Source organism: Arvicanthis niloticus, chromosome 20 (assembly GCF_011762505.2).
Source record: "Arvicanthis niloticus isolate mArvNil1 chromosome 20, mArvNil1.pat.X, whole genome shotgun sequence".
In the NCBI taxonomy this organism is placed as follows: Eukaryota; Metazoa; Chordata; class Mammalia; order Rodentia; family Muridae; genus Arvicanthis; species Arvicanthis niloticus.
In genome coordinates, this window is record NC_047677.1 from 48786824 (window position 1) to 48811273 (window position 24450).

A 24450-nucleotide genomic window follows, 5' to 3' on the forward strand; every position below is an offset into this window, starting at 1 on the left:
CTGAGTTTGGTTCCCAGCCCCCAACTCCCACATTAGGAAACCCACAACTAACTGTAACTTGTCTCCAGGGAAGATATTCACTAAGACCATGAGACTTTCAGCAGTTGCAAAGGGGTGATAATATACAGTAGAGCATGAAGATGCAAAATAGGGGAGGTGGGGGATGGCTCAGTGGTTAGGGGTACTGGCTGCCCTTGCAGAAGACCAGGGTTTGGTTTCCAGCACCCATAATGCAGCTCACACCTGCCTGTGACTTTCCTTTTAGGGGTTCTGACGCCCCCTTCTGGCCTCCATGAATACTGCATGCAAGTGGTGCATAGATATCCATGAAGACCAAGCACCCATACACATGAAATACATTTTTTTAAATGCAAGCCTATTAAGAGATGAAAGAGCCCCCATTTTGCTGCCATTTTGTTTAAGACATGGTCCTATGTAGTTCAGGTTGTCCTTGAACTACACCATGTGACCCAGGCTCTACACATATGGCCAGAAATCAATCATGACAGGAGAGGTAGAAGCATTCTTGGCTTTATTGTTTGAATTGGTTAGCTGTGTGAGTGACCCTCAGATCTGACCACAGTACCTGAGTGCCTCTCCCTAGCCCCGTGGGAAGCAGCTTAAGGGGGGAAATATCTTAAAGAGACCTTCAAGTTCCTATCAGTCTGTGGCTCAGCCCAGTGCAAAGACCCTTGGGCTTTGATTACTTCCAGCCTTAAAGTAAGAGCTGAAAATGGCTGCAGCTTCCTCCTAGACTCCTCTATGAGGAGCAGAACCTGGGGGCAGCCCTGTGTGTCCTCCTTGCCACCAAGAACATCTATGGAAATTGGACACTCTGGCCCCAGCAACCACAGTAACACAGGTGTGGATGGTCTTCAGAGCCAGGGTTTAGGGGTGCACTGAGGATCACTGGGGCTTCCAGGAACCCACAGCTCTGTCCAGATGGTGAGTGAGAGTTTGTGGTTTCTGAGGGAGATGTGGCCTACAGAAGGATTGAAGTCATGAGGATATAGTGAGAAATGGTCCCTTTATTGGGAAAAAAAAAGTAAGTAAATAGACAGATAAAACAATGAATAAGTAATTAAGAAGAATGAAGATAGATTGAGTGTGGGAGTTTCTACTTCCTTGTGTGGCTTCACTGTCCTATTCCGGACTCAGAGAATCCAGCTCTAAGATCCCCCTTGAGACCATGAACTCACAGAAAGGCAAGAGAAAATGGGAACTTGGCAGCTTCCCACGTCCACAGGGAAACTGTTGGCCTTCAGAATAAAGAGAAGATATGGAAGGCCCTGGAGAGGGGTGGGATTGGTGGGTTTTGTCTTAAGGGTTTTGTGGAAGACACAGTTAGAAACCCGTGAATAACAGTAAGTCTTTGAACAGGGAATATTTTTTCCTGAGAACTTTCACCTGTTGCCTTCCTATGGTGAACCTGGACTTGACCTTCCACTCTGAAGATGAAAGGCTCCACTGCCTTCCCTCTGGCAAGTTGTCTCCTCCCTCTGCTCCTCCTGGTGTCTATGGGAGTCTCAAAAGGTCAGTGTTCTGCCTTCTGTGCTGTATTTACTGTCTTATGTTGAATGACTTCTCTTGTGTAAATGCAATCACATGGCCATCTACTGTCCAAGAAAATATCCTCCCTGATCCTTTGGGTAATTTTTGTAAAACTCAGAACTGTGATATCTACCTAAAGCTTCACTGAGTGTGGGTGAGTTTGGCCTCTAACACCGGGTGTCAGCATGTACACATGTCAGCAGCTCAGTGTAGAAAGTCTATTTCACTATTTCACAGTGTCTGTGTGTTGAAATACCCTTTGTATGTTCACAGTGTGTGAGTTTTCTCCCTGCTGTGGCCAGCTGCATGTCAAGAAATTTAAATGTGGAGAGGCTAGCTCATGGTTTGAGGATGTGTGGCCAGGAAGGTATGCATTGGGGGTTCTCTGTGCACAGGAGAACAAAGAGTTTGGATTAAGAATTCTTAGGTTGTGACCTTAAATAAATCATTTATTCTCTTCCTTCATAAAACAAAAGCACCTTTTAGATAAAGTTCTCAGACTCTGGAGAAAACTCAGAAAGGAGACCATGTGAATGGCACAGGGGCAAATATAAAACTTCAGACGAAACCCGGGGCACTGTACAAGCTAGACAACTGTCTACCACCAAGCACAGCTAGCCCGAGTAGCAAAAGTGTTCATGTCCATGGATACGGATTCAAAGTTCTGTAAATTTTTGTGTAAAATCTTTTTTGTATCCATGTGTATGTGTATGTATGTATGTATGTATGTATGTATGTATGCATGCATTAATCTATGTATCTGTGTGTATGCATTATGTGAAGTTTATTGCAGGATTATTTCTAGTAATAACATGAAGTGCTATGTTACTCAGTGCCCAAACTGCTGCATAACAATCGCATTCATGTGAAACCATGATTCTCCACTTCACTGTGAAATAGTGAAATAGACTTTCTACACTGAGCTGCTGACATGTGTACATGCTGACACCCGGTGTTAGGTAGATGAGAACAGGTCACAAAGGCATCCCATGATTGGAAGCGATGCAGAACTGGAAAGAGCCTGTCTCTACTCTAGCAATGGCCACAGTGACACTCCTAGCCCAGAACATCACTCTCCCTAGGGTTCATGGCCAGGGCCACCAACTCTAAATTCCCACAGAGTCCCCCAGCACAGCTGTCCCTGCCCTTCCTCCCTGTCTCCCTCCATCCTTCCCTATCTCCATCCATCCTTCCCTCTTTCCCTCCCTCCCTGTCTCCCTCCTGCTGCTGCTGCTTTTGTGACCTTGGCTATGTTGTCATATTTGAAGAGTGTCCATGTCCTAAACTGTACAATAAACAGGCTGTATATTTGAGTCGATTCTAATTACCAAAGAAGCTAATATTTCTGAACAAGCATTGATGTTGTAAAAGTCCCAAGGACACACCCATATATACATATACACAGAGAGAGATTGAGAAACATATACACTTTTATATAACTATTAAATTTTTATCTGTTAAAATATAATACTTTTTCTAAAGTAATACAAAGGAAAAAAATATGTTTAGTTTCCTAAATATGAAAGTGCAGGGTTGTTTATTTGTTTTAAGTCTCATTTCTCTAACTTGCTTCCACAATATGTCTCTGGTCCCCAGAAGTGTCTTGGTTTATTGTGAAGGGACCATCTGAGACCATCACAGCCCTGCTGGGAACTGATGCCATCCTGCCCTGCCAGTTGTTTCCTGAGCAGAGTGCAGCTCGCATGCACATCCGATGGTACCGTGCCCAGCTTACCCCTGCTGTGCTGGTGTTCCACAACAGGCAGGAGCAAGGAGAGGTGCAGATGCCCGAGTACCGAGGCAGGACCCAGATGGTGAGACATGCCATCGACACTGGAAGTGTGGCTTTGCAGATACAGAAGGTCCAAGCCTCTGAAGATGGCCTGTACCACTGTCAGTTTACAGACAACCTCACCTCCCAAGAGGTCTCCATGGAACTTCAAGTCACAGGTATGTGAGCTTGGCACAGGGTCATGATGTAACTGTCATCGTCAGAGTTTAACATCACAGACTTTACATTTCTGAACCTAAGAGGTGTGTGTGTGTGTGTGTGTGTGTTTGTGTGTGGTGTGTGCATGTGTGTAGTGTGTATGTGCATGCATGTGTGTACATGCATGTCTATGTGTGTATCTGTGTGTGTATGTGTGTATCTGTGTGTGTGCATGTGTGGTGTGTGGGTGCATGCATGTGTATGTGTGTCTGTGTATGTGTGTACAATGTGTGTGGTGTGTGCGAGTTTGTGTGTATATGGTATGTGTGTATATGCATATGTGTGGTGTGTATGTGCATGTGTCTGTGCATGCATGCATGTGCATGTGTGTGTCTGTGTATGTGTGTGTATGCACATGTGTGGTGTGTGGGTGCATGTGCATTGTGTGTGAATGCATGCATGTGTGTGTGTCTGTGTATGTGTGTACATGTGTGTGATGTGTGTGTATATGTGGTGTGTGTATGCAGTATGTGTGTATGTGGTATGTGAATGTGTGTGTATGCAGCGTGTGTGTCTGTGTGTGTGCCTATATGTGTATGTGCCTGTGTGTGTGCATGTATATGTGCATTCGTGTGTGTTTACACAAATATGTGTATGCGGTGGATAGCCCTAGCCTCTTGTTGTCATGGTAATTCCACTCCTGGGAGGGGCTGCAAAGGAGGAGTGAATCTTGTAAACCTTCTGTCCAATCAAATTTGTTAAATAAAGGCTACAGCCAGTGATTGGGCAGTAGAAGAGGAGTGGGAGGAGCCAGAGGAGGGGAAGAGGAGAAGAGTGAAAGAGCCGTTGGGGCAAGAGAGTTGGTGGAAGCAGAGGCAGTTGGTGGGAGTAGAGAAGACGGAGAAGACCTTGACCTAGGAAACTGCAAGTTGTTAAGAGCTCTCATAGCCGGAGAATAGTGTAGTTTAATGGTAAATCTACCCAATCTAGGCATGCAGCATTCATTTGATATTTATTGACTTGTGTCTTTATTCTATGGACTCCCTATGGGCAAGAGATTTACCGCAACAAATTGGCGCCCAACATATTATTTAGAACTCAACTAACTTGAGATGAAAGTGTATTGAAAGCTGAATAGGTCTGAGGATCTACAAAGAACAAAAAGTTACAAAGTACAAAAACTTCCCCAACGGCCAAGGTCAGGAGCAGCACTCAGCTTACAGCTGGGCTTGCTCACTGCCCTATGAAAACTGAAAGAAGGGTCTTCCGAAAATTCAACAGTGAAACAAGTTATTGTAGCCAGACCAGTAGGTCATTTAAATTAAAAAATTAAAAAATTAAATTAAAAAAGTGAATAGACACAGATAAATAGATGTAAAAGGTTTTAAGGTTGGGAGGAGTAAATTGCAGGCTGCTCTGAGTCAAGAAAGCCAAACAGATAAATAGAAAGGTTATAGTAACGAATTGTAACAAGGGACTGGTGATCCTAGAACACAACTGCCTGGGAGGTAGTTTTCAGGTAGAAACAGTGAATTGAGGGCTCCAGACCAGATAATTTTTTAATATAAAAAAAAGAAACATATTTTGATAGTTAAAGATGACAAAAACAATGGATATCTTTTGGGCTTTATATGATGATATTTCAAATGGTTTGACAGAAATCAACTTAGGGAACACTTTATTATTTATCAGTATTGCTATATTTATTTTTTTGATATTCTATGTCTTCTCAAAAGACAGAGCTCTAGATAAAAATTCTCTGCCTTAGAAAAGATGATCGAACAGAGCATGCAACAGCTCACAGATCAGATGGAGAAACAGATAGAAAATAATGAGGAATGGAAGCAGGGCTTAGAACAGAAGTTACAGGAGCTAGAAAAGATGATCAAACAGAGCATACAACAGCTCACAGATCAGATGGAGAAACAGATAGAAAATAATGAGGAATGGAAACAATTACAATATAAAGAAACATATGAAGCATGTATACAAACCTTAAGGGAGGAATTTAAATTTTCAGCTGAGGAAAATACTGAGGTTAAGACAGAAGTAAATAGAGAAAATCAACCAAGAGTTATTAGAAAACACACCTTGGTCTATCCGGTTACTATACAACAAAGACCTCCAAACGTTTACCCACAGGGTTATGAAGAATTTGAATGGCAACTTGTAGATGTATTAGATCTGAGAAAATTTAAGGAAAGTGTCACTAATTTTGGTATGCACTCACCATTTGTTAAACAAATTCTGACTTCTTGGGCTATTAAAAATAGAATAATCCCCCAAGACTGGAAAGATATGGCAAGAGCTATATTAGAACCTGCCACAAATTTACAATGTGTTGCATGGTGGAGAGATGAGGTGAGGGAGATAGCACGACAAAATAGAGCCAGAGGAAAAGAGATTTCTATAGACCAACTGCTTGGTGAAGGTCGTTTTGCTGAAATAGAGGTGCAAGCTGTATATGATGAAGAAACTCTGGCATTGTGTAGATTGTCAGCTTTAAATGCCTGAGACAAAGTTGCAGAATCCGGGAAGAGACTTGAACCATTTACTCAAGTCATACAAGGGCCAAAAGAAACCTTCCCTGACTTTTTACAAAGGCTAACCTCAGCTGTCTAAAGGAGTATATCAGATTCATTAGCAAGAAAGGCAATAATTGAGTCTTTAGCCTTTGAAAATGCAACTGCTAAATGCAAGAAAGTAATCAAACCACTGAGGGCAAGGTCAGCATCAATAGATGAATGGATTAGATACACAGCTGATGTTGGATCTCACTCAGCTGATATGTCAGTAATAGGAAAAGCTGCAACTAGTAACATAGAGTTGACCCAGGGTTTCAAATGTTTTAATTGTGGTAAATGGGGTCATCTCAGAAATGACAACAGGACAAATAAAAATAATACTAAATGGGGGCCTAAGCTTTCTGGAATTTGTCAAAGATGTGGCAAAGGCCAACATCTAATTAAGGATTGTAGAGCAACAACAGACAAATGGGGCAATACCCTGCCAAAAAACTTCCAGGGGGGCCTCTTGCAGGCCCCAATGCCAGACAAAGAGAGTTCTCTTTCCCAGGAAAATTAAATGTCACTGCTTCAAAAACAAATGTTGTAAGACCAGATAAGGCTGAGGAAGGTTTTATAGACAATTCAGAAGGCCCCACAGGGAGTCAAAAGCAAATATTTTGGCAAAATTCTATAGAAGATCAAAGACCAAAACTAAGAATACTAGTGAATAATACTGAGATTGAGGGGATGGTTGACACTGGAGCAAATGTCACTGTTATTTCTCCAAATTCTTGGCCTGAAAGTTGGCCACTTCATGAAGTAGACATCCAGTTTCAAGGACTTGGAACTTTATCCAAAATAAAACAAAGCACCATATGGCTTAAATGTATAGGACCAGAAGGTCAGCTAGGAAAATTGAGGCCATACGTGGCTGATATAGCCATGAACTTATGGGGAAGAGATGTATTACAACAGTGGAAAACCCAGATTAATATCCCCTCAGTGTCAATGTTTAATCATGAAATTCATCAGGCTCCTAATAAAAATTTAAAATTTGTTAAGAAACGTTATTTAAGGCAGTCTCACACTGTCCAAGCTGTTCATAAACAACATATGGTAGAGGCCGACAATTTAGCTCTACCCCAAAGAGCCATTGCTACCAAGACACCAACAACATTATCACTAAAGTGGTTGTCTAATCAACCCATTTGGATTGAGCAGTGGTCTATGACAAAAGAAAAATTACAGGTATTAGAACAGCTGGTCCAGGAACAACTGGAGGCTCAACATATTGAAGAGTCTACCAGTCCTTGGAATTCTCCAGTATTTGTCATTAAAAAGAAATCTGGCAAATGGAGGATGTTGACAGATCTCAGAGCAATTAATAATATTATTCAGCCTATGGGTTCTTTGCAGCCTGGTATTCCATTGCCTTCCTTGTTGCCGAAGAATTGGCCCATTATAGTGATTGATCTGAAAGATTGTTTCTTCACAATTCCTCTACATGAATGTGATAGGGAAAGGTTTGCTTTCTCAGTACCTACCTTTAATAAAGTTTGCCCAGTAAAGAGATATCATTGGAAAGTCTTACCACAAGGAATGGTAAATAGTCCTACCTTGTGTCAATACTTTGTACAACAGCCATTGGAGATAATTCACAAAAGGTTTCCCAAATCCATCATTTATCATTATATGGATGATATTTTGTTGGCTGATTCAGATATTAATATCGTGGAAAAAAATTTGATGAAGTAAAGAAAATCTTGCCTTGCTGGGGATTGCAAATAGCCCCCCAAAAAATACAAAGAGGAGATTCTATTAATTATCTAGGATATAAGATAAGTCTGCAAACAGTTAAGCCACAAAAGGTACAAATTAGAAGAAACCAGTTAAGAACCCTAAATGATTTTCAGAAGCTACTTGGAGATATAAACTGGCTGCGACCAGCAATTGGCTTGACCACTCAAGAACTAAGTAATTTATTTCAAACCTTACAAGGTGATAAAGATTTAAATAGTCCTAGGAAATTGACTCCTGAAGCTGAGAAGGAGTTAGCCTTAGTAGAAAGAAAACTGCAGGATACACATCTAGATCGTATTGATCCCAAAATGGCCTGCATCTTAGTTATTTTACCTTCTACTCACTCTCCTACTGGAATTCTTATGCAGAGAGAAGATTATATCCTAGAGTGGATATTTTTAGCTAATAAACAGAGTAAAAAGTTAAAAACTTACGTTGAGAAGGTTTCTGAATTAATACTGAAAGGAAAAATGAGACTTAGACAATTAGTTGGAATGGACCTGGCTGAAATTGTTGTACCTTTTACTAATGCAGAAATTACCTCGTTATGGGCACAAGATGAACATTGGCAAAGAGCATGTAGTAACTTTTTGGGAGAGATTAACAACAAATATCCTAAAAGCAAGCGGCTTCAGTTCATAAAAAGAACTAATTGGATTATCCCTCGTATTTTAAAAGGAACTCCGATATCTGGAGCCCCTACATTTTACACTGATGCTAGTAAATCAGGAAAGGCAGGATATAAATCAGAAGACATAAGTAAGGGGGCTGAGAGTCCCTATAAGTCAGTTCAAAAATCTGAATTATATGCAATAATCATGGTATTGTCAGATTTTCAAGAATCCCTTAATATAGTAACTGACTCTCAATATGCCGAAAGGGTTGTTTTACACATAGAGACTGTTGAACTTATTCAAGATAATTCTGAATTGACCTCATTATTTATTCAACTACAACAAATTATTAGAAATAGAAGTAACCCAATATATATAACACACATAAGATCCCATACAGGTCTGCCAGGCCCTCTAGCACAAGGTAATAATGATATCGACCAGCTATTGATAGGAAGCATGCTAGAGGCTTCAGAATTTCATAAAAAAAAAAACCATCATGTTAATAGCAAAGGTTTAAAGAAAGGGTTCTCTATTACTTGCCAACAAGCCAAGGAAATTGTGAGGCAATGCCCTACTTGCTCATTATATAACCAAACTCCATTGCCTACAGGAACTAACCCTAAGGGTACTCAAAGAAATGACATTCGGCAAATGGATGTCTTTCATTTTACAGAGTTTGGTAAACTGAAATATGTGCACCATACTATAGACACATATTCAGGATTTCAATGGGCAACTGCCTTGGCATCAGAAAAGGCTGATTCTGTAATTACCCATTTGTTAGACGTCATGGCCATTATGGGAATACCCATACAAATTAAAACAGACAATGGTCCAGCATATACCTCTAATAAGATGGAGAAGTTTTTTACATATTATAATATAAAACATGTTACAGGCATATCACATAATCCTACGGGACAAGCAGTTGTGGAGAGATCTAATCGAACTCTAAAGGAGATGCTTAATAGGCAAAAAGGATCAATAAGAACCCCCAAAGATAGATCACATAGTGCTTTATTAACTCTAAATTTTTTAAATGCTAATGAACAAAACACCACAGCTGCTGAGAGACATTGGATGGTGGAAAAAAACTACTGAACTAAATCAACCTGTTTATATTAAGGATATTATGACGTCAGAATGGAAAGTGGGAAATGTGTTATGCTGGGGGGAGAGGTTATGTTTATGTTTCCACAGGAAAAGAAAAGCTGTGGGTTCCTTCCAAGTTGATAAAGATCAGAAATGACAAAGGGAGACCCCCTGAAGCACTAGTTGACACAGAAGAAAAGGGAGACTAACTCAACCAACCAAATGGGTGATGTATATATGGTGTTATGTCTCTTATATGGACTTAACTGGCTGGGACTAAAATGTCAATACAAAGCCAAGAACATTTAATTGGGTAATAATTTCTCATGATTTAATACATGCCATCCTTTATGAGGGCATGTATATAAGTTATATATAGTTTGATTAAGTAATCAAACTAACCTGAAGAGGGCAGTGGCCTTTCTTTATTGATCTTCATTTACAAAGCTGTGTGCCCTACATGTTCCATGTGAATGTTTTTTTATAAAACTACCTGTTGCTTTTAAGTTTTATATGTTACAGGATGAAAGAAGAGAAACTCAGCCCTAGCATGATTTATACTCGGGGGTGCTGAGTCTCTGGGACCTCCTATTCCAGCTTCGTGCTTGATTCTACTGCAACTGCATCGAAGCTGCTTCTTTTAAGGACTTGCTTCCAGAACTTTTCCAGAACAGCTAGCTTGCCTGTCCAGCCTTTCTGACTGTAACAGTTATGGTGTCAGCTTTGCTATGAACTTTCTCAGTACACAGTGACTTCAAGGCAAATGATGCCAGCTAGCTCTCCTTTGACTAAGCCAATTTTCCAGTTTCCCTTTGGGCCCCCAGATGGGAATTCTTTGCCCCAATTCAGCTGGAAGCAGACAAAAGGAGATCATCGCCCCAGTTCCTTATGTTGGGGTGGATGGTTCTGGTGACTTTGTAAATTATACATGTGTTGTAATTTAAGGAATACTTTACAAATGTAGCTTCAGACAGGAAGGGAATTAGAGAGCTAAATCTCAGGAATTAAGTGGGATTAATATTTTACTCTCATGTAGGCATTGTGCCTATATATCTTATTTAGAAATACAAGGCTTAGACCCAGTCCTTTTTAATCAAAAAAAATAAGAAAAGACAAAAAAAAAAAAAAACCCACCTGATTTGAGATGGTAGGCTTGTGAGTCAGAGGCCTATGGTAATTGCATGGCTCATTGCTTACTGTTAGGATGTTTTCTAGATTTTAATTAGAAATAGTGGAAAGGAATTAACAGACAACTGTTCAGATTGCCTTACATAGTTGATTTTCAAAAATGTCAGAAATCCATAGAATTGACATTACAAACATTCTTATATAAACATTTACTTTATTGGAGACCTATCTGATCCTGACAGCTTCCCAGTCTTGGATTCTAAGAAGAATTTGAGCATCTTTGGAGTTACTCCAGTTGTGGTATGACAGCCACTAGGCAAGAATTGCCTCTTTTCATCTACAGACGAAATATTGTGCAGAAAAGAAACACACTTGTGGAACAGTCAACTGATTATATCTGCCAAGACAGAGTAATCAGCCCTTAGTAATTCTGCATTACTAGGTCTGTCAGATGATCCTGGGCCAGAAGGCTGAAGACCAGATGCTTCAATGTTTTGAAATAAGGAACTGTCTAGATGTTCAGTGGTCTATTTAAATTGGTTGAGTTTTAGAAGCCACGCTTTGTGCTTCCCATATCTTTAATTAACTAGTTATCCTGGATTTCTGATGGGGTTGAAGATTTATAATCTCACAGCCAATCCAGGCTATTTACTTTGAGAGGATGGTTTTCAGATGCTATTCATTCTGAAGACAGGACATGAGCCAGGTTCCGAACTAAGTTTTTTTTTTTTTTAATTGAGAAAGATGGCAAGGTTCTATTTAGTTAACAAAAAGGATGGACTGGGTATTAGGTTTATCTTGTTCTTTAACAATCACAACATGGTAATATAGTTAGAGTTCAATTAATATGTGAAAAGAAAAAAAAATTTTATTGGACAAAAAGGGGGAAATGTGGTGGATAGACCTAGCCTCTTGTTTTCATGGTAATTCCACTCCTGGGAGGGGCTGCGAAGGAGGAGTGAATCTTGTAAACCTTGTGTCCAATCAAATTTGTTAAATAAAGGCTACAGCCAGTGATTGGGCAGTAGAAGAGGAGTGGGAGGAGCCAGAGGAGGGGAAGAGGAAAAGAGTGAAAGAGCTGTTGGGGCGAGAGAGTTGGTGGAAGCAGAGGCGGTTGGTGGAAGCAGAGGCAGTTGCTGGAAGCAGAGAAGACGGAGAAGGACTTGACCTAGGAAACTGCAAGTTGTTAAGAGCTCTCATAGCCGGGGAATAGTGTAGTTTAATGGTAAATCTGCCCAATCTAGGCATGCAGCTTTCATTTGATATTTATTGACTTCTGTCTTTATTCTATGGACTCCCTATGGGCAAGAGATTTACTGCAACATGTGTATATCTGTGTATGTGTGGAAGGCAGAGGTCAACCCCAAGTTACTGTCCCCCATGTCTTTTGAGACAGGAATCTCACTGGCCTCTCACTATTTCAGCTAAGCCAAGTGGTCAGTTAACCCCAGGGACCCACCTGTCTGGTTCCCGATCTTGGGCCATCACACCCAGTTTTTATGTGGCTTTGGGAAAGTGAACTCTGGGCTTCATGTTTGCACAGTGTGCACTCTGCTCACTGTTACACATGTCCAACCCTCTGAGCCTGTTTCCACATCTTAGAAGACCCCAGAAAGTATATTTGGTAGTAACACTGACACCCTCTAGCATTAACTTTCAGTAAACCAAGACAGAAAATAAAAATTGGGCCAATTTTCAAGTTTTAACTTTTCCTAGAACGATCCTTAACCTCTGCCAGTCCACGCACACGCATAGACAGTAAGCTGAGGTCAAGCAGCATCCCAGGGTAGCCTCAGCTGACCTCTTAGGTATAGTGAAGGTCGTCTTCCCTCAGGCCGCTGGCCTCAAGCTCCTGTCCTCTCTCCTCAGGTTTAGGCTCTGCCCCTCTTGTTCACATGACAGGACTTGAGAATGATGGGATCCGAGTGTTGAGCTCCTCAAGTGGCTGGTTCCCAAAACCCAAGGTGCAGTGGAGAGACACCGTCGGGGACACTCTACTGTCTTCCTCTGAGTCACAGGTCCAAGACAGAGACAGGCTCTTCCACGTGGAAGCGTCTCTTTTGGTCACAGATAGAGCTGTAGGCCACGTGATCTGCTCCATCCAAAATCCTATCTACAACCAGGAGAAATCGAAGGCCATCCTCCTCCCAGGTAGGTGAGGACCGAACTCTAACGGAGTGGGGGGTAGGGAGGGGAGGAAGTAGAGTTGAAAGACCACCAGACCAGTTTCTGACTATCCTCATGCACCCTGTCAGAGCCCTTCTTCCCCACCACGTGTCCATGGAGCCTAGCCCTGGCTTGCTTCCTCCCCATACTATTGCTCCTCCTTGGTGGGATCAGCCTCGCTGCCTGGAAAGAACATCGAGTCAAAAGGAGAGAAATGAAGAAATGTTCAAAAGAACATGATGAAATACTTCAGATGAAGAAGGAGACGAAAACTGCACTGAAGGTCAGAGGTATAATGGGGACCGCAGAATCAGTCTCGGTTTGTGGAAAGGCTGGAGATTGGGGAGCTGGAGAAACACGGGATACAGGGGTTCCACGGAGCATCTGTCTTACAGAGAACAAAGGCGGGGGGGGGGGGGGGGGGCACATCAGACCTCTGAGTTGTGGCCTCAAACCACAGCCTTCACACCCTGCTCTTGACAGTCCCATGCTTTTCCCATGCCCACACTCCACCCCTCTCCTCAGCCACCACGCCCACACTCCTCCCCTCCCCTCAGCCCCCACGCCCACACTCCTCCCTTCCCCTCAGCCCCCACGCCCACACTCCTCCCCTCCCCTCAGCCCCCACGCCCACACTCCTCCCCTCCCCTCAGCCCCCACGGCCACACTCCTCCCCTCCCCTCAGCCCCCACGCCCACACTCCTCCCCTCCCCTCAGCCCCCACGCCCACACTCCTCCCCTCCCCTCAGCCCCCACGCCCACACTCCTCCCCTCCCCTCAGCCCCCACGCCCACACTCCTCCCCTCCCCTCAGCCCCCACGCCCACACTCCTCCAGACAATGCTGCAGGTTCTCCAGTATCAGATTTTCGTCAATCAATCAAGAAGGGGTTGGGTTTGAGAAGCCCTAAAACGCCTTAAACTCCCAAGGAGCTGGGACATTGCTCTGTGACCCCATAGCACCTTATCCGGTTACAGTGTCCCTATGCGCATGCTCATCTCCTTTATTATGGCCCCAAAGGGACCGCCAAGCCTAATTCATTAGCTACTGTCCAGGCTCAGGACAGGCTGACACTCAGTTTGACGGGTTTTACACCTCCCTTTTCTTTCAGATGACCTCCAGGCCGACCTAGGTGAGTCTAGCTTTTCCTTCCTCTCCTTAACATTTGTTTCTCCTCCCCAACCCCCGCCCCCACTTCCGTCATGTATCCAATGTTGGGCTTTTTGCTTGTTTGTTTTCTGTTTTCAGATCGGAGGAAGGCGCTGTACAGAGAAGGTAAGAGACCATGGGTCCTGCACCTCAGATTCCCTGATGCAAAGTCCCCCTCAGTAGCCTTTGAGGGTGGGGATGAAGGGACTGAAAGGGTTAATGGTGACCAGTGCAGAAAACTTAGAGGAAATGGGGGATGGGTGGACTTGTGGGGCCAGAAGTCAGTACTCAAATGTCTTGGGTCTGTTCTATTGCAGACTGGAAGAAGGCCTTCCTCTACCCTGGTGAGTGACTCCTGGGCATTGAGTGTTGACAGTAACCCTTAAACACACACAACCTGTACATGCACACTTTAATGGCTGTCAACTTGCAATCTGAAAAAAAAAAAAAAAAAAAAAAAAAAACGAGAAGAAAGTGTTTTGAGACAGGGTCTCACACAACATGCTCTGTAGCTGAGGCTGGGTCTGAGCTCCTGGTCCTCCTGCCTCCACCTCCCAAATGCTAGGATTTCAGGTATACACCACCACGCCTGTCAAGTTGTGGTCAATTTTGCTGGGGATTCAGTCAGTTATTTTCTATAGCTAAGGAAAAAGGAAAAGCAACTAGAGTTATTGTTTATATAATATGTGTGTGAATGTGTGTATATGCATGATGTGTATGAGTGTGTACACATGTGTGAGTGAATGTGTGTGCATGTGATGTGTGATGTGTGTGTGTGTGACTGGGGGTGTGTGTATGTGAGTATATGTGTGATGTGTATGCAAGTGTGTGTGATGTGTGAGTGTGCGATGTGTTTATAAGTGGGGTGTGTGTGTGTGTGTGTTTGTGTGTGTGTGTGTGTATGAAGTACATAAATACCCTAGGTCATTTTCTTGGCCCCATCTGTGCAATTTCCATTCATCAGACATTGTGCCACACATAGGTGGCACAGCTGTCACCTCTGACCCTGTGGAAGTTGAAAGTTCCCAAGGAACATAAACTAGAAACCAGGACACTCCAGGCAGCCTGAGTGCTTGCAGGGCACACTTAGTGGGACCTCTGACAGATCAGGAAGCAATGTCTAATGGGACTTTTCAATGATTTGCTTAAGATGTTCCAGCAGAGGCTGGAGAGACCTCAGCAGCTAAGACCAGTGGCTACTCTTGCAAAGAACCTGAGTTCAGTTCCCACTGTCCTTGTATGGTGGCTCCTAACCACCTGTAACTTCCATCACAGGGAACCTGGCGCCCTCTCTGGCCTCTGCTGGCACTGCACTCACACAGTACACATGATGCATGCAGGCAAACTCACACACATAAAATAAAATTTAAAAATAAATCTTTTTAAATCCTTTCTGTGGTTTCAAAAAAGAAAGCTATGCACTGAGGATGGACACGTGAGCTCAGGCAGCTGGGGAGTCAGCCACTCTCTTCACTGCGGAATGGAGAGAGAGGACTCCTCTCCACTCCTGTCCTCTCCCCACTACATATAAGAAGCTAATTTCTTTGTGTGTGTGGAGGAAGGTTCAGTGAGACCCCAGTGATCTACCTAACAGGAAAAAAGTCCTTATCTGTCCCTCCTCCCAAGGCTACAGACCTATCTAAGTTCTGAATAAAACCTGGAGGCCTAGCAGCTGCTACATCTGAGCAAGAGGAACTGATCACCCACTCCAACCCTCATCCCCACCATCACCCTCATCCCCACCCCATCCCCACCTTCATCCTCACTCCTACCCTCACCCCGAACCCCACCCTCATCCTTACTCTCACCCCTACCCCCACTCCCACCCTTACCATCCACACTTTCATCCTCTCTCCCACACATCCTCATCCCCAGTCCCACTCCTACACTCACACTCATCCCCTCTCCTATACTCACCCTCATCCCCACTCTCATCCCTACTCCTACCTTCACCCTCATCCCAACTCCCACCCTTACCTTCATCTAGACCCCTCCCCTATACATCCTCACTCTCATTTCCACGCCCACCCTCACCTTTATCCTCTCCCACCCCCACCCCCATCCCCAACCCCACTCTCATCCTCCCCCACCTCCACCTGTTGCCTTGAGTCTCTAGGGAGCAGGCCCTGAGGCAGCACAGAGAGCAGCCCACATGCTGGGAGTTTCTGGACACTAGAAAGTCTGAGGGGCTTAGTGAGGAAGGAGAGAGGAGGGAGAAAGTGAGGGGAGAGAGCAGTGGGTGCACGCCTCCTTTGCCTTCATTGCATGCAGGTGTTTGTTCTGCTCTCTTCCAGACTGGAGGATGGAACTGTTCCAGCTGGGTGAGTGCATTTGCTCATTTGCCTCAGAGGTTGTTTCTGGGGTTCTGTTTCTCGTTTTAGAAATGAGTGTCAAACCCTGCACACACCAGGCAAGCCACTGAGCACCACTCCCCCAGTCAGCTCTGTGGTGTCTTATGTGATCTTCCTGGCAGACACATGCTCAAGCTGAGAGTGTGGAAGAGAGGAAGAGATTCTGCTGTGCGAGCCTGTGCTGGAATCCACTGCCAGACTCAGCCATGCTGTTGTGTTCCCACCTCAACACACTGGCCCAGTGGGTGTTTTTATCCATGGGATCCACTGAGCTTGGATAACAGAAATTACCAAGGCTCAGCTTGTGACTGGCCCTTCCATAATTGAGGAACAACACTCTGATTTAGAACGTGGGGTGAACAATATTCTTACATAATCACTTCATGTCCTGGCTCACTCCATGTTCTCCCAAGACCCAAGCTAGAATGAGATGCAGAAATGCAGAGCTCAGACTGTGCCATGAGAGGACTCAGCCCAATACACCGAAGAGTGTAGATGTGCCAGCTCTCCACACCCAGTCTCCTTAAGCCTTTGTTTGTCTGGTTGACTCCTACACACAGCGCTAGCTTTGAACACAGTTATTGAGATAAAACATTACAGTGGTGGCTTTGTCTGCCCCTTCTCCACTCCTCCTCCTCCTCTGACCCTCCTCCTCCATCTCTCCTCCTCCTCTGCTCCTCTTCCTCCTTTGCCCCTCCTCCTCCACCCGTTCTTCTCCTCTGACCCTCCTCTTCTGCCCCTTTTCCTCCACCTCTTCTCCTCCTTTGCCCCTTCTCCTCCTCCTCTGCCCCTCCCCCTCTACTCCTCCTTCTCCTTCACCCCTCCTCCTTCTCCACCTCCCATCTTCCTCCACCCCCTTCCTCCCCCCCTACCCCTTCCTCCTCTCCTTCTCTTCCCTTCCAGCTCATGTGATGATAAATCATGAAATGCCTACCCAGGACAAGTCTGACTCAAAGACAGAAGAAAACAGAGGTAAGGAGACAGCAGATCCATCTGTCAGCAGCTCACAAGGAGACCACAACATCATCATGCTCTCCCAGGAAGGCTTCATGTTGGGGCGATACTACTGGGAGATGGATGTCGAGGACATGGAGGAGTGGACACTAGGAGTTTATGAGCTGTACACTCAGGATGCATCACCCACAGGCTCCTTGAGGAAATTCAGAGTCCTGGAAAAGAAGGGAGACGAATACAGGGCTCTTGCCTTCAGTTCCCAAAACATTTTTTGGAAGAACCTCTGCCACTGGAGACACATCCACTGAAGACTGCCATCTTCTTGGATCAGGAGGATAACGACCTCTCTTTCTATAACATGACTGATGAGACACACATCTTTTCCTTTGCCCAGGACACTTTCTTGGGATCACTCTATCCTTACTTCAAACGTAATTCATGGAGCTCTCTCCAACAGCACAGCCCTAAGTGATGTGCACAGGGAACTCAATGGGTGGGTGCTGCAGTGTGCCACCTGTAAGGTCCTCCTGGCCAGGTACAGGGACCTCTGGCCGGGAGGCCTCTTAACCTGAGATTCCATGAGCCTCTGGGATCAGATCCTGGACAAGATTCTCGGACCATTTGTGTTGTGCATGGTGTTATAATTGTTAATAGTCTTCCTTCTTTTGACATAAATGTGTTTGATCATTCCTAAGATAAATGAATTCCTGGTTTTCTGAATCTGATATCACATTTGCTCCCTGCTTGCACACCATGGTCCTCTCATTATCATAATCATCGTCATCATCATCGTCACTATTACTAATTATACAGAGCTGCACAGGTCCATTTTCATGCAAGCATACAATGGATTCTGAGCCCCACTGTTATTCTTTCTTTATGTCTAACATACTGCAAGCCAACAATGTGCTGGTTGGGTTTTTGTCAAGTTGACTCAAGCTAGAATCATCTGAGAAGGAGTGTCAATGGAGGAATTGCCTCTATAAACTGGCCTGAGGGCAACTCTGAAGAACATTCTCTTGATTGATGATTGATGTGCAAAGACCCAGACCACTGTGGGTGGAGCCACCCCTAGACAGGAGGTCCTGGGGTATATAAGAAAGAAAACCAAGCAAGCCTTGGGGAGCAAGCCAGTAAACTGTGTTCCTTCGTGATCTCTGCATCAGTTCCTGCCTCTAGGTTCCTGTCTTGTCTTCCTGTTCTGGCTTCCTCAGTCATGGAGTGTGACCTGGGAGTCCTGAGATGATGTTAACCCTTTCCTCTCTGAGTTGTTCCTTAGCCACTGTTCTATTGCTATGAAGAGCCACCATGACCAAGGCAACTCTTAACTGGAGGCTTGCTTACAGTTTCAGAGGTTCAGATCATTTTCATCATGGCGGGACGCGTGGTAGTGCACATAGTGCTGGAGACGGAGTGAGAGCTATGTCCTGATCTGCAGGCAGAAAGAGAGAGTGGGGTGGGGTGGGAGGGCTGGGCCTGGCACAGGCTTTTGACACACTTCCTCCAGCAATGGCACAGCCACTAATCCTTCTAATCCTTTTGAATACTTCCACTCGCTGGTGACTAAGCTCTCAAATATATGAAGCCTGTCAGGCAGTTCTTATTCAGACCACCACAGACAAGAACAGCAGCAACAGAGACTCAAATCAGTTTTCTTAACTGAATTACCATAAAATTAAACAACAGAGACAAACCTTGCTATTGTGAAATTATAGCAATTATAACACCTAGATTTAACATAAGTAAAATTACTCTGTAAATTTGCTTCGTAAGGTTTGGTGGTGGTGGTGGTGGTGGTGGTGGTGGTGTCAGAAGAGTTTCTCTGTATAGCCCTATCTGTCTTAGAACTCACTCTGTAGACCAGGCTGGCCTCAAACTCAGAGTTCCACCTGCCTCTGTCTCCCAAGGGCTAGGATTAAAGGCCTGTGCCACCACTGTCCAGCTTTGTTCCACAAGTTTTTACACTCTATATTTGTGCATGTTTCATGAAGAACTGACCATAAATAACTTCTGTATGGGTGCCAGTCACCAGACTATGCCTTTGAACATGACGCTAAAACAACATTCAAAGGAATAAAATTAAACAAACCTCAAGACTCTGAAACCAAAGCATTGTATTATTGTATATTGTATTAAAATATCAAGAATGATCTTTCAAATATTGATAAGGAAACAAACACTAACTCCATAACAGTCTAAGCTACATCTTAAATGAAGTGGTCATTTTAAGTAGAAAATAACCAAAATCCTGTTCCAACAAACATGGTTCCGTCGATGCCATGCATATCTTGGGAATCCAAATGTATGAAAAATGCTGAGGTATTTCTCTTGCTGAAGGTGGGGGAATTTATTGTGTTGCCGAGGCTGTTAATGAGGGAAACAGGGATGGAAAGAAGGCTTGGTGGTCAACAGCATGTGCTGTTCTGGCAGAGGACCTGAGATAATTCCCAGCCCATAAGTCAAGAGGTTCATAATTGCCTGTAACTCCAGATCCAGGAGATCTGACATTGTTCTGGCCTCCTCAGACAACTGTTCTCACATGCACATATACCCCCTCCAACACACACACACACACACAATTTAAAATACTAAAAAATTAATAGTGGCTGGGCAGTGGTGGCACACACCTTTAATCCCAGCACTTGGGAGGCAGAGGCAAGTGGATTTCTAAGTTCGAGGCCAGCCTGGTCTACAGAGTGAGTTCCAGGACAGCCAGGGCTACACAGAGAAAAACTGTCTCGAAAAACAAAAACAAAAAAAAATCCAAATTAACTTCAATAAATGAAAACCATGATGAGTGGTAGTGACGCTGGACACTGCTGAGAACAGGAGAAAAAAATCATGCTACCCCTTGTGTTCTCAGCCAGTAACCGACATTCAGTTTGCTTCAGACACAGATGGGGTCATGCGGCAGAAGGGATCCCTCAGTGCCTCCACCCAAGTGTCCTCTAGTCCAGGTTGGATCTGACACCACCTGCCAGCCCAGGAGTCTCAGCTCCACTCACCCCCAGCTCCACTCCACAGGCCACTCTGTCTCACTCCCTCATGAACCCACTATAAACAGGGGCCCCCAAGAGCCCCTTTTAAGTTCAATTGCTTGATTGTCTCCTGGAACCCAGAGATAAGGAGGGCCGTTAAGGTACGTGAAACTCAAATAGCCTGTTCTCATGAATGAAATCAGACCTTGGCACACTCTGATATAATTCCTGAGAACTCTGCAGCAAACGGAGTTGATTCATGCCATTGCCAAACATGCTGTAGATTCGCCCAGGAAACCGAGACATAGTTGATATACTTTCCTGTTATATTTATCATTTTTAAATATTTGTATCTTTTTTTTAAAAAAAAAAAAGATTTGTTTCATGTATGGGAGTGTTTTGCTATATGTATGTCTATGAACCATGTATGTGCCATGCCTGTGGAGGCCAGAAAAGGGCATCAGATCCCCAGAACTGGAGTGACAGATGGTTGCAAGCTGCCTTGTAGGTACTAGGAATAAGCCCCATTCCTCTAGAAGAGCAGACAGAGCTTTTTTTAAAGATTTATTTATTTGTTTGTTTGTTTTCTGTATGTGAGTACACTATTGCTCTCTTCGGACACACCAAAAGAGAGCACTGGATCCAATTACAGATGGTTGTGAGCCACCAGGAGGTTGCTGGGAATTGAACTCAGGACTTGGAAGTGCTCTTAACCACTGAGCCATCTCTCTGCCTCTAATTTTAGTACTGTATCCTGTAATTTGGAAAATAGTGCATTTTGAAGGGTGTAAGCTGCTATTAAAACACAATTAGAATAAAATTCAACCAGAACAAACTCATCAGTCCTACAGACTCTGCATTGCTTTGGTATGTTTTACTTAATGGTGTACTGAAGTGGCTGCTGGCTACAGTAAGTGTTCGGACAACAGATGCAGGTCAGCTATTTGTGGGCTGAGGTTTTAAATGAGAGGCTTGAGTAAGCCAGTGAAATTTGCCAAGGAGATTGTATGACCCATTTTGTGCAGAGTCCACAGAGGCCCCTGCTTGCAGGGTCATTTCCACCCCACTTTGCTATAGCACTCAGGAGCATAGGGCCAGCTTGTGAGTCTTCAGACTCTTTCCAGCCCAGTGCTAACTGCTGCCCCAGAAGTGGACACTCCTCCCTAGGATTTATGCTAAGAACCCAAATGTCTTAGTTAGGGTTTTACTGCTGTGAGCAGACACCATGACCAAGGCAACGCTTATAAGGACAACATTTAATTGGGGCTGGCTTACAAGTTCAGAGGTTCAGTCCATTATCATCAAGGCAGGAGCATGGCAGTCTGGTCAGGTATGGTTCAGGAGGAGCTGAGAGTTCTACATCTTCATCTATGTAGCCCAGGGATGGCACCACCCACCATGGTCCCTCCCACCCTTGATCACTAATTGAGAAAATGTCTTACAGCTGGATCTCATGGAGGCATTTCCTCAAGGGAGGCTCCTTTCTCTGTGATGACTTCAGCTTGTGTCAAGTTGACACAAAACCAGCCAGAACACACACACACACTCTCTCTCACACACACACACACTCTCTCTCTCTCTCTCTCTCTCTCTCTCTCTCTCTCTCTCTCTCTCACACACACACACACACACACACACACACACTCTCTCTCTCTCTCTCACACACACACACACACACACTCTCTCTCTCTCTCTCTCTCACACACACACACTCTCTCTCTCTCTCTCTCTCACACACACACACACTCTCTCTCTCTCTCTCTCTCACACACACACACACACACTCACTCTCTCTCTCTCTCTCTCACACACTCTCTCTCTCTCTCTCTCTCTCTCTCACACACACACACACACACACTCACAAGCACAGACAGCCACACAGGTGGACACACACACAATCCCTCTTAGTGCTCCCTCACAGAACCCCCCTCACCTTCCTTCCATCCTCCCACCCTCACCCACTTCCTGTCTCACCTCTCCACTGCACAGTGAAGCTCTCCATGACCCCATAGCTCTGTCTGCAGTGTGCATTTACCACAGCCTGGTTGTTCCAGGAATTCCTTCCAGGTGTTCCTGTACATGGCTTCCAGCCACCCCAGCTCAGCCACCCTGAGGTATTCACCCATGTCACTGTCAAAGCACACAAACTCCTCCAGGTTGCAGATGTGTCTGAAAAGACATTGCACTGCATCCAGTTATAGAAATGGCACTCAGATTTACATTGTTCCAAAACCATGCTGTGGGAATGGGGCTTATCTTCTCCTCTGGTAACAATATGTCTGAGTCCCAGAATTCCTCTTCAGCTGGCCAAAATGAACAGACACACACTTGACCCAGTCCCCTCTGATGTCATCACAACTCATGAAACAGAGGGACACACACCCCAGCCCAGGCCGGACATTGACAATGGTGTAATTAATGAAGAGATTGAGGAACTCTGGGAAATCGCCCCTATTCCCAGGAGAGCCCGGCAGTCCTCCCTTCAGTATCATGGCAGAAACGTCATGGGAGGGGGGCACCTCTCAGCTGAGGTAACACCTCATGCTAACTGAGTTCATGAACAACAGACCACAGGGCATGAGGGCAGCAGTGAGAGAGTGAGAGATGAGACTTCAGGGATTGTCAGAACAGCTTTAAGACCCATGGAAAGCAGCCCACCGGTTAGCACAGTCATGATGGGTGTGCCTCAGAGGGAAGGAACCTGGAGGACTGGAGTCCTGAGGGCTTCATGCTGTCATGGAGCCCCACTCTGCATCCTGCCTTCGAGGTCACCACATCCCTCCTGATCTATGTGTTACATGAAAATTCTAAGGGGGTTTCCAGCCCCTCACTGGGCAGTGTCATTGGTACTTACAATAATCATTATTGATGATTGGTCTTTTCCAACCATTGCTGCTGGAGCAGATTAATGATTCAACCTCCCCCCTCAGAAAGAGCCTTAGTAATTACCACCACCCTTAGAAAGAATTTGGACATGTGATTGTCAATAAAGTTTGGTGAAGATGTTTTTGCTCGTGGCTTTGATGTAGAAGTCTTGGGAAATAATTTATATTTCAGAAAGGCACACCCTTGATAACTAAGTGAGGGATTTTTCTTTTTCTTTTTCTGGTTTTTTTTTTTTTTTTTTTTTTTTTTTTTTTTTTAAGCACTAGGGGAATAGTCACCTTTCCTACATAAAGCTGTGGGGACAACTGTGTGTTTGAAGCTGTGTGAGAGCAAAGGAGGTGAAGAAAGATGACTGTGAAGCCCGGCACCTTTAGCCTGGCGCTCACTGCACTTCAGCTCAATGGTGTAGACGTCAAAAGTGATTGAAGTGCACCCACTTCAGGCGAAGTCGCCACTGTCTCACATCCTAGAGCTGGAGATGTCTGTGGCTCTGTGGACTCCTCCAGGAGCAGACTTACCTGGTAACTGATGACGTCAGGTACTCGGCCTCCTGATTGGACCGTGGAGTCTGTACGTCTGTGGCTCTGTGGACGCCTGCGGGAGCAGCTTTCCCTGGTAACTGATGACGTGCGGAACTCGGCCTCCTGATTGGACCGTGGAGTCTGTACCTCTGTGGCGCTGTGGACGCCTCCGGGAGCAGCTTTCCCTGGTAACTGATGACGTGCGGAACTCGGCCTCCTGATTGGACCGTGGAGTCTGTACGTCTGTGGCTCTGTGGACGCCTGCGGGAGCAGCTTTCCCTGGTAACTGATGACGTGCGGAACTCGGCCTCCTGATTGGACCGTGCACTCAGCACTTCAGTTAGGAAAATTTTAACAAGCGAAGGAAAGAGGTTAGTCGTGCTGCAGTGCTGCCACAAGCGGCGTGTCCAGCTCGCTCCCCGCCCCGTGTCGTCCCTGAGCAGCGCGCAGTCCCGCCAAAGCTGCTGCGCCACAAAAGCCCTCGAAGCGGCGGCAGGCCTCGCCGTGGCCGCCCAGCCTGCGCCGCCAAGGTAAACCGCGGCACAGGAGCTGTCCAAAATGGCGGCTCCCGTTAAAACGGCGGCGCCGCGCCGTCTCCTCGGCCCGCCGCCGTCACTGGGGCTGGCTATGGTGGCGCAGCTCCTGTCCCGCCTCGGTAGAAGCCTATCCTCAGAGCTGTCCACGGTGGCAACTCCTTCTTTCCTGCCTCAGCCTACAGCCTTTGTGAAATACCGCCTCCTAGGAAGCTGTCCGCCATGGCAGCCCCTCCCCCAGCCGCCCCACAGAGATGGCGCCTCAGCAAAAGCCGGCAAAAGGGGCAA

The 24450-nt window shown here is 45.1% G+C and overlaps 2 protein-coding genes across 2 annotated transcripts; one reads left to right on the forward strand and one right to left on the reverse strand.

Annotated features, from left to right (window-relative positions):
* The first annotated feature begins 1086 nt into the window (after positions 1-1086).
* Positions 1087-17716, forward strand: LOC117724437 (butyrophilin-like protein 1). Its single transcript, XM_034524243.2, is given in 10 exon segments — positions 1087-1533; positions 3148-3501; positions 12495-12776; positions 12881-13081; positions 13902-13922; positions 14039-14065; positions 14257-14283; positions 16234-16260; positions 17194-17511; positions 17514-17716. Coding segments are annotated over 10 exon segments (1539 nt in total). The 5' UTR covers positions 1087-1454.
* A 2900-nt stretch (positions 17717-20616) lies between these two features.
* Positions 20617-24386, reverse strand: LOC143435242 (uncharacterized). The gene is made up of 4 exons (XM_076916809.1): positions 24362-24386; positions 23627-24254; positions 22197-22391; positions 20617-20976 (listed from the first exon to the last, which is right to left on the reverse strand). Exons 1-4 carry the CDS (start codon positions 24384-24386, stop codon positions 20964-20966), a joined length of 861 nt encoding a protein of 286 aa, XP_076772924.1. The 3' UTR covers positions 20617-20963.
* Positions 24387-24450: the final 64 nt, after the last annotated feature.